The sequence below is a fragment of the Oryzias latipes genome, chromosome 23 (assembly GCF_053564925.1).
Source record: "Oryzias latipes strain Hd-rR chromosome 23, Olatipes_Hd-rR_3.1".
Taxonomy (NCBI): Eukaryota; Metazoa; Chordata; class Actinopteri; order Beloniformes; family Adrianichthyidae; genus Oryzias; species Oryzias latipes.
Window position 1 is genome coordinate 5,718,689 of NC_136259.1, and position 12,427 is coordinate 5,731,115.

Consider the following 12,427-nt stretch of genomic DNA (forward strand, 5'->3'; position numbering starts at 1 on the left):
TCCTGAAAGCAACATTTATTGATTTTTTTTTACTTCATTAAAAAAACAAAATATTTTTGCAATAGTATATTGTATAGTAAACCATTTGGACAGTCTTTCATGCTTTTGTCATATTGGGGGGGTCATACATCCCATGGAAAGTTCACCATTTATTACATACCAATGTGTAACTATGTCTCCATGCAGGCTCCAAATTCCTTTTTCTCATTGTGTATTTTTGAGCACACAGTCCCACTAGAACATCTCTCGCCAGGGTTCTTAGTTTAGAACAGCGTGGAAACATCTCCTGCTGTTCTAAAATGAGACCTGTGGGTTTTTCCAAATGTCTCAAACTGTTTTTTCTTTTGTAAAAAATACAGAAAATGTGCATCAACGGTCAAACTCAAACAATACAGGTGTCACACGAGCTCAGTAACAAGTTAAAATAATCTCCTTCAATACCTGACAGGCTAAAACCAAAGCAAATTCAGCATACTAAATACAATCAGAAGAAACCTTCACACCAACTGAAATGTCTAAAACTATAATTAGCTTCAACCGATGCCATTTTGCCCCCCCCCCCCAGACAGCTGGACTCTAATATTTACAATAAATAAAAAAGAAAAAATATATATATATATATTTATCTACACATAGAATGCAGACACGTAGCAACCTAAAAACTTGATGCAAGTTATGATAAGACATTGAAGTATTTCCGAAAATAAAATAAAAAAATGTACATGTATGTTTAATCCCATAGAGTGGGGGAGGGGCGCTGCTTTGCAAACACACACAAACACGCGCACACAAACACATTGGAGTTCCAGGCTGTGTCCGAATTCACGACCTACTCCCAAATTAGTGAGTGTAAAGTAAAGTAGTGAGTATTTGTCCGATTTGCATTAAAATCCAGGGCAATGGACAGTCCTGCACTATATATGCTTTTGAGGGTTAGGGAGTACTGACGGTATTCGGACACAGCCATAGTGTTGGTGGAAACAGGATGCGTATACGTCACCCGCGTGAATAACCGTTAGGCATGCATGTGCTGCACACACGCGCATGCGGCCAACCATTCCAGCTTTAGCAACTCCCATTACAGCAATAGAAAAGTCAAGCGAGTGCTCCGCTCACGACTAGACGTCGCGTACTGTCGAAGGTAAAATGCACAGGCCGCGGTATTTACCGTGGCGAAACAAGCATTTCCGTTCACCTTGACAGATACACTTGTACACCCATCCTTATCTCTCAGTTCCCTTTTCCAAACGCTACGGTTTCGTGTAGCGCAACACCAGGGGCGGAGTCTGGTTCCCGGTGGCAGTTATCTGGTAAGAAGTTTGGCAGTAGTTTTCTTTCCTCCTGAAGATGAAGACGTAAGGACACCATCTATCCTTTTTTATTTAGTGGTATTATGAAAGTGGGGTAGCTGAGCGACAGGATTGTCATTGTCAAAAGCATAGCAACCTGTGGCTAAACTGGTTTCTTACTGCCCAAGAAGAGTTCCAAAGATGCTAGTCGTAATTGGGCTAAAACTAGCCATGCCTCCAATAAATGGGGAAGTTTGGTTTGAAAGAGTAGACTCCGATCCGCCCATGTTTCCTATTTCAGCTTGACTTTAGTTAGTCTCATCACGTGGTACCAGGCCACAAACAAAAAGTACATCAAAGTATTGTATTCATGTTTAACCTCCAAAGAATGTTTTGTTTTGAAAAGATTTTGCTAAACTTTAATCATTTGGATTTGTGTCAATATGCTTATCTTGTTCATGTGATACAGTACCTTCACACATCACTACACCTATAAGCTTCTTTTTTTGCATTGGTTTTCTTAAATCAAACACTCAAAACCATATGACTTTTCTTTGGATTGCTATCATACCTCTGTATGTAATAAAACGCGACTGTGTTCTGCGTTGTCACAGGTTTTTTAATAAAAAAAAAATTTCAGTGGTAGGACCAAAACAAAACTGAAAAGTAGGTTGTTCGTAAAGAACAAACTTCTGAAGTCTATTCCCCAAACTTATCCTACATGGACCGGTACATAAAAATATTGTTTCCCACAAAACTGGCCAGTGGGGGAAAAAAAGGGGTAAGTAGTTAGGTTTAATATTACTGTACCGGCTTGTACTGCAAAAAAATGCCCATAATACATCTGTTTAAAACTCATGTGTTCCACAGGAATACTCCTACCTAGTTTTCAACGTGATGCAACATGCTAAGATCAATTGGACAACTTGTCTGCGTAACCTGACAGAGGATGGTGCAATCTGGTTACTTTGGTAGGATTTGGATTATTTAAAAAGTGAAACACCAAAACTGTAAATGGTTAGTCAAACTGCACCATATAATACAAACATGGTTCCATTGGTTTTGTATGGGCCATTCCAATGGATACCAACAACTTCAGACATTTTGTTATTTTTAAGTTTTGATGTTGGTGCAGAGGAACTCTGAAACTTTCGGTTTTATTGGCTGGAATTTAGAAAATGTAAAGATCATTTAATGATAAAACCTAAGAAAAGGTTTTGTGAATCGGGTCACAATTGATTCATCAAAAGGTAAATGGGATCACTCACTTGTGTCTAAGGGTTTGCTTTAGCTTACCCGGTTTACCCTGTTTGCGACTTTTGATGGTTCTTCACAGTTCACATTCTCACTTTTTCACGTATGACCAATTTTCATCCATTCAATGTGCTCAAAATATACATATTGTGTGTGTGTGTGTGTGACACGGCCTTGAGTCTAGTTCAATGTGAGTTTTCTTCTCCAATTTCATGGTCACTATTAGGAATAACACCAATTGCAATAATCTAAACCGAATTTGATTTTAACTTTTTATGACTTGCTTTAGTGCTCCACAGCTTTTTTTGAAGTAATGAGCGCTTCGTGCCAAGACTATAACAGTATGACAGAAGTACCGATTTGGGTGTTTGGTGGGTTCTGTTGTATGAATGAATTTGCATGTTAAGTCAAGTCCGTGTCAATGGAACGGTGAAAATGTTGCTTCACAAAAGAAATCTTTAGAACAGGGTCAGACATTAGTATGTATGCAATGGAGAAAATAAACAAGCTCTGCTTTGTTTTGGGTATGAAGACAGATGCACCTGTAGATATAGGTCACTGTTCTCTGCAAAGGCACTAGAAATTGGGCTGAGAGCTTCTTTATTCTCAACAAATCCAGAAATGATAGGATTCTGAAAGTACATATGTTTGTGGAAATAGTAAAGGGGTGGGATGGTCTGAACAGGTCTGCCAAGTTGGAGTACTTGACCATTACGTTAGATTGACGATATATCCACTTTATTTTTTAGTTTGTGTGCTGTAACGACAATACGGTGCAACAAAAAAAAAGTGACAAGCAGAAGACACGCATAAGAGGCTACACGCATAAGAGGCTACAAGTTCCACCGACCGGCTGCTAAGATGATGAGCCCTGGTTCCTGTCGGCTTCCTCAACTTTACAAACAGGTCTGGAAATATAAACCTCCTTATTTGAGTATTTTCATATAATATTATATGTACAGTCTGTCTTTAAAAAAACCCCCACTAGTTTCTACTTTGAGTCACACTTGTCACAGCTGCATCCACAAAAGACACTACTGCCATTTTTATCGCTATCACTCAGCGTCTAACACTCCCTGAAGATAGGACAATAAACCGTACCTAGATCTCCTTAGGCGCACATCGGTTTTGAAGCGCAGCACATCTCTGAAACGACCAACACATGGTTGGTAAAACACTCTTTAGACTTACTCCATGCAGATGCTAATGAACGCGACTTGATGCATATTTGCCTGCCTGCGGGTCGTATACCATGCTTTCGCCAAACGTAAACCAAAGAAGATAGCACACAAACTTGAACACATCCTTCTTTTGTGGTACATTCCGTCTGCTTTTCCACTTTGCATAATATCCATCCTTTTCACACCTTCTTTGATTCGTTTGGGGGAATATGTGTTCATGGGAAAGTCACAGTGTGACTGGGGGCTGACGATGTGGAAAATGAAGTGTCAGCAGTCTCGGTGACAGGTAGCCTTGGCTGCTGGAGTGACAACCGCCGCTGGGGCAAGTGCAGAGCAACCCTTACCACAGCAACTACCACCACAAGAAGGGTTCCATTTGCCAGGGTGACCGTGGCAACTACTGCGACCAGGCGGCAGACCTTTCGTTAGACAAATGAGTTCATGGCATTGACGGGCGACGGTGCCTCCGAGCTCTCGTTGCCTTCGTGCGTGTCTTTTTCTTTCTTGCCACTGTACTGGCCTATGAAGGAGCCGTCTTCGTTGAACTGTCCGTCCCCGCCCTCCCCGTAGTCCACCAAACTGTCGTCGCTTTCATCGCGCCGCACCGTCCCATTAGACGGTGTCCGGCTGCCTTTTAAGGGCTTGTGGTCCTCCATGTCACTGTAAGGCATAGAAAATGAATGAATGCAGTACAGGACCCTTTGAGGGTTCTTGAAACTTTATACACATTGCGTACGTTGCGTTTCCACTGCACAAGTGTTGGATGAACAATATTATGTAGTCTCGAAATTTGTTTCACATTGAATTGTTGGATTAGAAGTAGAACAAATGTACAAACAGATAGACTTCAGTAAAACATTACAAACTAGCTTGTTCTGGTTACACTGGGGTTGGCTTTGCTTGTACAGTGGAGCGGCTCAGTCACAAAGGAAATGTGTTGCATTAGTGCTTTAGATGGTTCAAGCCTGGGTGCACGGCTAGAGAGGATCTAGCAAACGCGTGCTGTTCAGTCCTTTGCACCTTTGTTTCAATCAAAGTTTGGAAAAGACTTCAGTCATTTCAGTCCGTTCCATTTTTCATGCATGAATTAATGCAATGAAAAAGTCACGATCCTTCTTTGATGCGAAAACATCTGTCAGCTAAACATTTTAAGCTAATTTCTTTTTATAAAAAGCTAACTCACAAAACGCTAAAATGAAGGCATTAAGAAGCAGTAGAGTATGTGATGTGTAGGCCTTAATGTTTGTTTGCCAAGTTTATAGAGGCATAAAGTCTGTTTATGGCTGGCATTAGTGATGTAATCACAAGTAGACATCTGTCAAGTACTTTGGATGTAGTTTGAGACACATGGTTCCATGGACTGCTAGCATTAGCAAATAAACAAAAACAAAACATTTGCAACAAATATCACAGTAGCTGTGTTTGCTCTTCTAAAGGCCATGTCCCACAGCCACTACGTACATTTTGCTTGTATTGCACAGATGAAAATCGGTCATACGTGAATACATGTAAGAAAAACTGAGAAAATGTGTGGTCTTTATGTTAAATCTTCACAGATGTATCACAAATGAACCACGTTGAAAACCATGGCAGAAATATGAATAAACCACGCAAAGAACACGTAAATCAATGTAAAGCATATGTCGTTTGTGATTATTGCACTGTTTATCTGTAATTCATTAGTAATCTGTGCATTAATTACGTCATTTTAACTTGATATATGCGGAATATAGGCGAAATAAAAGTTTACATCGGTTGTACATGCGTGAAAGGTCTGTTAGACCAGCGTGGAACAGTCGTGGAAAGCCACAAATTTGTGTATGCATCTTGCGAAAATCGTGCACAATCGAGTAAGATTTACGTAAAGATTGCATATAAAATATGTATAATATGTGCAAACTGCATTCTTAATTGCAATTGCAATTCTTAATTAAACATTCTTAATTAACCAAATCGGCTCAAAACCGAATTTACGTAAAGACCTGTCGGCCGAAACATTCGACGGACATCTGCGCACATTGACGAGCGCAAGAACCAATTATGAATGACGTATATCACCCATGAATCACGAAAGACCGAAATTGAAAATGCGCAGAATGGATGTAGTGGCTTTGTGACTTAGTGGCTTAAAATATCTTTCTTTCTTGAAAGAAAGAATGCATCAATCACTCAAAACTACTTTTTATATCTCACCTTCAAATACACTTCCTTCTTAAGCTAACTGCTAAGCTAGGCTAGTGAAGCTAATTATTTGGCATTGATTTATGCATTCTGAACATCAAAAAATCCTTCATAACAGTAGCTGCCATATTATTTGGGTATTATGCACAGTCCACTTGTGATTTACTTTATTAATATAGATGCGCCTTAATGCCAGTAGTAAACAGTTTATAAGTACAAATGATGTATTTTGTTGCTAATTTTAGCTAAAGTTAGAACATTCTCTGGACATTCTACGAGCTGCATGAACTGCATGCCAATTTTAGCACATCTTGTCTTACCTCTCTATTGACCTGAACCCCAAGAACAGAAAGATAAAAATGCAAATACACATGAAAATTGTTCATGTCAATTAAAAACCCTTTTTTAATGTGCAAAAGAATCACCACGGCTTTTCTAAATGAAGAATGGACATGGGATTGTTAAAGCAAGAACAGTGCTATTAAAAGATGAAATACAAAAAAAAAGACTACTGGATTTTCCGTACAATAGGGCACACTGGTTTATAAGGCACATAGTCAATGAATAGTTTCCTTTTGAAATTGTCGAATAAAGTGCATTTTTTGCGAGCCACATGAGTCAGAGATAAGTCCATCATTCAGTCAGAAATAATTAACTGTGTTTACAGGAATTCTAGAACTTGCTTGTAACATGCTACATGCTAGCCACGTTAGAAGCGTAAGCCACATTAGAGAATTTACAATACTTGTAACTCCCAACCTTGTTTGCAATATGTAAAAAACAGACTAACACAGACAAAACTATTATAAGACTAAGCTAACTCCCAACCTTGTTAGTAACACTTAAAAAACAAACGTCTGACACAGCTACATGGTAACCACGTTAACGTATTTACAATACCTGTAACTCCCAACCTTGTTTGCAATACATAAAAAACAGGCTGACATAGCTAAAACAAGTGTTACTGTGACAAAGCTAACTCTCAACTTTATAAGTTACACGTAGACCTTAGTCACGTTAGAAGCGTTAGCCATGTTAACATATTTAAAATACCTGTAACTCTCAACCTTGTTTGGAACACGGAAAAAAACAGACTGACATAGCTAAAACAAGTGTTACTGTGACAACGCTTACTCCCTATCTTGTTAGTAACACGTGAAAAAAATAGACTCTCTGACACAGTTACACGTTAGAAGCGTTAGCGTGTATATACCGAGCAACATAGCTAGAGTTAGTCACGTTAGCATATTCACAATAACAACCAAAAGAAGCATTTTGACAGAACACACCTCTCAAATTGCTTCAACATCAGTAAGCACAACCAGATTATACTGTAATGTTTCAAATCAGCCACACTGTCATTTAAAAAAGAAAATCCAGTTTTTTAAGTGTGCCTTATCGTGCGGAAACCATAGTAACTGATAGAAAAAAAAAACAAAGTTTCCATATAAATTTCAGTTATTTTGTTAATATTTATCAAGGTGGTAAAATTGTGTTTTTTATTAGTTTTGGAACTTGATGCTAAATGCTTTACTAAGAAGGTGATATAAGAGTTATTAGGACTTCTAGTTTTGCATGAAAAAAAAGCTTTACATGATACAGGATGTGGGTTAAACATAAGATAGTTTAGACTGTGCCTTGCCTCCATTGAGTGTTTCGAAATGGAGTCTATAGGGAAGAGTGTCTCAGCAGCCTGGTAGTACGTTCTACATACAAATGACCAAGTGACACAAGTGTAAATCTCTAATTGCGTTCACGTCTGACCTAACTATTGGTACAAAATACATTATTATAAGTTGCTTCACACCTGTACTCTCCAAAAGTCCCATCATCCTCCTTCATAGGCTGGATCTCTGGGTCTTGGTGAGCATCTTCTTTCTCTTTTACTGTGAATTACATTAAAGACACTTTAAATCTTTAACAATCCATGTTGGTAAGTTGGAAACATTAATCTAAAGAGTTACCTGGGTATTTTCCACCTTTGTTCCTCTTGATGAAGCACACTATGAGAAGCACCAGAATGAGGAGAGCGATGGCACACATCAGTCCTATAAACCAGCCCTGGGTGGCGATGTCCACCTGGCGGTTTGGCACAGCTGGATACAGAAACAGGAAACCGGAGGGAAACATATGACAGAGTAAGCCAGCATATTGTCCAAACATAAAAATGAGCAGATAAAATGGGGGGAGGCTGCTCTCTTCAAGCTGAGCTGCAAACAAAAGATGGGATTCTAAAATGAGTTGATATGAAAACAAATCGTGAGACAAAAAATACAAGATGAAAGAAATGAACACAATGGACCTTAAGGATGATGAATTAAAATGGCATGCTTGAAACTACAGAAGCTACTTTCGGTCACAATTTATGTTGATTAACAATCGATGGTTGTGTCTGAATTTCTTCACTACTCACTGCTGAGCACATTTGCCATTTTGTAGAGCTACCCGGATCTACATTTACAAAATTCCCAAGATATTTAGAAGAAATCTATGCGAAAAAACCAGCGTGATTTGATGTTTACTAGATCGGCGAATGTAGACCACAATGCAATGTTTTAACTATTTTTTATGTGAAAAACATGTCTTCACTTATTTTTTATTAGCCTTCCAAGTTTTCATAATAAGAACACAACAATAGTCTTACTGAAATTAGGTTTTTACAACGGGAAATCTGTGATGTCACATTTTCCGTTCATTAATAAAATAGATAGTGAACATGGTTTCCGAATTTCTTTTTACGGAAGTTGAAAACGGCCTACCGTACTTTTTTTAACAGTTTCTGTCTCGTTATATCGTCATGCGATAGATCGCGTAAAATTTTTTCTCTACAGGTAAATTGGCAGCACGATAATGTGTCAAAATGAGCTACAATGCATCCAGTTAGCATTCAATGCTATTCCAACATTGAATCAAGATTATATTCTGTGTATTTCAAAAACAAAGCAATTAGATTTTCGTTTTGCCTTGATAGTTTTTTCGCAAAAAAAAAAGAGAAAAACTTCAATTAGCATTTTTTTTAATGAAGCTGGGTTCCTAGGTTATATTTTCATGAACACAAATGAAGCTTCTATTATTTAATTGCCTAAATGTGTAGTGTTAGCAAAAACAAAAAGACCTGAGGACTCTGGATGACACTGGACATGCACAGAAGTACACAACTGCACAGTTATGGTTGAATGAGATACTAGATATCAGATGATGGAAACAAAACTGAAAAATAACAAAAAGGGAAAAAACCATCCACTGTGAGGCATGCCGCCTCACCTGGCACTGTAACCGGCACTTCCTTTGAGCTGTGCATCCGTTCAGCCTCATCTGTAGCTACCACACGCACTTTATAGGACATCCCCGGCTTTAAACCCTTAATCATATGTGAGTGCGTACCATTAACCCACTCCTTTGTCCAGTCCTCTTTACCTATAGTGTTTGCAATGGATGGAAAGGAATTAGCCTTCAAAAAGACGTAGTAGTAAGAGCACTTTTAAAGGTAATTTAGCGAAAGCATGCATGTTGAAACGCAAATACAAAGAGAAGCCTTACTGTTCTCTAACGTGTACTGCACAGCTACATTCTTATGGTGTCCAAAGTATTCCCAACTGATCATTACACCCTCCTCTGCTAGAGATGCATTAACTGCGCCAAACGCAGGGCCAACGGTAGGCGCTGCGCACACAAGAGATACAACAAAACAATTCTTTTTTTTTAAATAAAAAGGCAGCAACATTTGGAATAATTGTTCAAAACTTACAAATCAGTGTCTAATTCGGTAAATGGATTTGGTTGGTGATGTGTGTTTTCATGCATCAAAATGACTACCGTATCTTGTGCTGCAAGAGCAAGACCAGAATACTGTGCTCACTTCACGTTTTTTTTTTCTGTCCTACCAACAGAACTATTTTTGAAGACAAATTGTTGCATATCATCCATTCTGTCTGGAGGAAAGTAACAAGAAAAAAAACTGAGGGCAATTAACTTATTCAGAAATAACTCCTACAAAAATACCTTAATTCAACTTTGAAACACGGTGGTGGTGGTGGTATCATGATATGGGGCTTTTCCATTAAATCCCAGATTAAATTAAAGAAAGAAAAGAAAAGAAAAGCCTACTGGTTTTATGATTTGTAGGTACAACTAAAACTGAAATTTAAAAAAGTACCTACATTGTTATTGTTTGCTATAGGTTGGTGTTTGTGTGACAGTTTTAAAAAGTCATGCTAGTGCAGAAATTGAGAAAATGCGAGGAGTGTTGCAACTTGCAACAATGCATTTTGGTTGGCGATTTTTTACAGTTTGGGCAGAAAGAGTGATAGGGGACATACGGGGAGCGCCAGTGCCCTTGTGAATTGGGGGTTGCAGAGACTGAGTGATGGGGAGGGTTGGGTGAGGGGACTCTGTGGGGCCTGAAAGAACATGGAAAAGAGTGAAACAAAGTGCAAACTGTGCATAACATTTAAGCAGCAACTAACATTCCTGCATGCATTTTTTTTAATGCATCTGATTACAATACAAATTTGTTGGTACCCCTAGGTTAATGAAAGAAATACAATGGTCAGTTCTTGGTAAGCTTAATTTTCGCATCCTTAAACATGGAGATAATGTGTCCAGCCAAAATTCTTAACATTCTCTATAAAGCTCCGTGGTTTGTTGGTATGGAATGTAATAACTTTTGGTCTCACCTAAACATCTCCTTGGTCGTCTTTCTGGATCCCATTAGCTCAACAATTGGTTAACCTTTAGGGTTCACCTTTAATGTTATGTGGGGTTCTGGGCTCTTTTGCCTTAAGCTTTCCTTTCTGAATATCTCTTGTAGTCACAGGAACGTTTCGTCTGTTGTTTTCCCTCTTACCTAAACTCTGCGTGGTATTCACTATAGCCTTGGTCACATATACCTGTACAGGTATTGCAGGCTTCCAGTTGTTTAGTCCGGTAGAGGATCGTAGAGAGAAGCAGCTGCGTCTTAAGGGGAGGACAAGTATGTCTAGCAGTTAAACTCAAGGGACTTCATGACAAATGAAACGTGCAATTGTCATGAGTTTGTTAAATGTATCGTCAAGTATATTCTTTGGGCCTTCAAGGTAGGTAGAAAAGTGCCAAATAAGTATACGCCATTTACCATTTTGCACATAAGTCTGTTTAACAACAATTCAAAAGCAATGTCAAATTTGTATGATTTAATTTTCAGATTCTTAGAAAAAAATATAATTACTTTTTTTTTTTTAAGGTTTCAGTTATTTCAGTGACCATGCTTTTCTTGAAATTAACAGAGGGGTACGAAACTACTGTATGTCTATGTCTATGAATTAAAGTAGTTAGACAGCTAAAAAATACAAAGGAGCCGCATGTAGAAGTGCATTCAAATTGAAGCAAATGAATTTGAGGAGGACAAAAACAGAAAAGGAACAGATCACAAGCACGACTAATCTAACATCTAAAGATTGTAGATTTGACATCGGGACAAAGTCAGATTAGGTCATGCATTGTTGTTTGTACCATATTTAGTAAAACATGTAGTTTGCTATCATTTTTACATGCATAAAAATTAAATATTAGAACTACTGTATTTTTCGCACTATAAAGCACAATTTTGTTTTTTCAAACCGTAACAAAGTTGGGTATTGTTGTAAATATGCTAACGTGGCTAACGTGTAGCAATGTCGGACAGATTTTTTTTTTTGTGTTGCTCACGAGGCTGGGAATTAGTGCTGTCAGCGGTTTTTGTCTATTTTACGTTGCATACAAGGTTGGGTGTTCAAGTAAATATACTAACGTGGCTAACATGCTAACATGTTGCCCTGTGTTTTTTCTTTACATGTTACTAACGAGGTTGTGAGTTAGCGTTAACTGTGTCAGTCTGTTTTTTTTTTACGTGTTGGATACAAGGTTGGGTGTTCTTGTAATTATGCTAATGAAGCTAACGTAGCATGTCAGTTTTTTATTTTTTATTTTTGCTTACAAGGTAGGGAGTTAGCATTGTTGTTTTTGTGTTGCATACAGGTTGGGAGCTAAAGGTATTGTAAATATGCTAACGCGGCTATCATGTGAGACTGTTTTTGTCGTTTTACCTTGTAACTTACAAGGTTGGGTAGGTAGCATTGCGACAATGACATTTGTTAAAGCGGTTTCAGTCTGTTTTTTACATGTTAAAAATAAGGTTGGCAGTTACAGATATTGTCAATACGCTTACCTGGCTAACGTTTTTAACGTGGCTAGCACTGTAGCATATTAAACCAATTTCTAGAATTACAGTGAACACAGTTAATGAAGTCTGACTTTAGGAACTTATTTCTGACTCTTTCTTAATACGTCTTATAGTTTGGTGTGGCCAATATATATGACAGGTTGGAAAATAGACCATTCATTGAGGGTGTGCCCTATAGTGCGGAAAATACGGCCTAGTTTGCATTGTTTACAGAGTGTTAATAAAGTTAACATGCATGGGTTACCTTTGCCCGTCTCTATATTGGGCTGAATACGAGCTTCAGAAAGAAGAGAGAGACAGAAATTAAGGAGGTATAAGACGAG

General features: G+C 38.2%; 1 protein-coding gene across 15 annotated transcripts in view; it reads right to left on the reverse strand.

Annotated features, from left to right (window-relative positions):
• The window catches only part of nrcama (neuronal cell adhesion molecule a), a 63,055-nt gene continuing 50,628 nt past the window's right edge, over window positions 1-12,427 (reverse strand). For 5 of the 15 annotated variants that reach the window (XM_078941481.1, XM_078941479.1, XM_078941480.1 and 2 more), the window contains 7 exons: window positions 12,349-12,381; window positions 10,225-10,305; window positions 9,446-9,568; window positions 9,170-9,322; window positions 7,870-8,001; window positions 7,713-7,791; window positions 1-4,384 (listed from right to left, as the gene is read on the reverse strand). In XM_078941481.1, the coding sequence (XP_078797607.1) occupies window positions 4,150-4,384; window positions 7,713-7,791; window positions 7,870-8,001; window positions 9,170-9,322; window positions 9,446-9,568; window positions 10,225-10,305; window positions 12,349-12,381 (836 nt within the window). In that variant the 3' untranslated portion in view covers window positions 1-4,149. Of the gene's footprint in view, window positions 4,385-7,712; window positions 7,792-7,869; window positions 8,002-9,169; window positions 9,323-9,445; window positions 9,569-9,967; window positions 10,306-12,348; window positions 12,382-12,427 lie in introns of those variants that run through there. The other 10 variants (XM_023952204.2, XM_078941487.1, XM_023952201.2 and 7 more) reach the window with 6 other exon arrangements.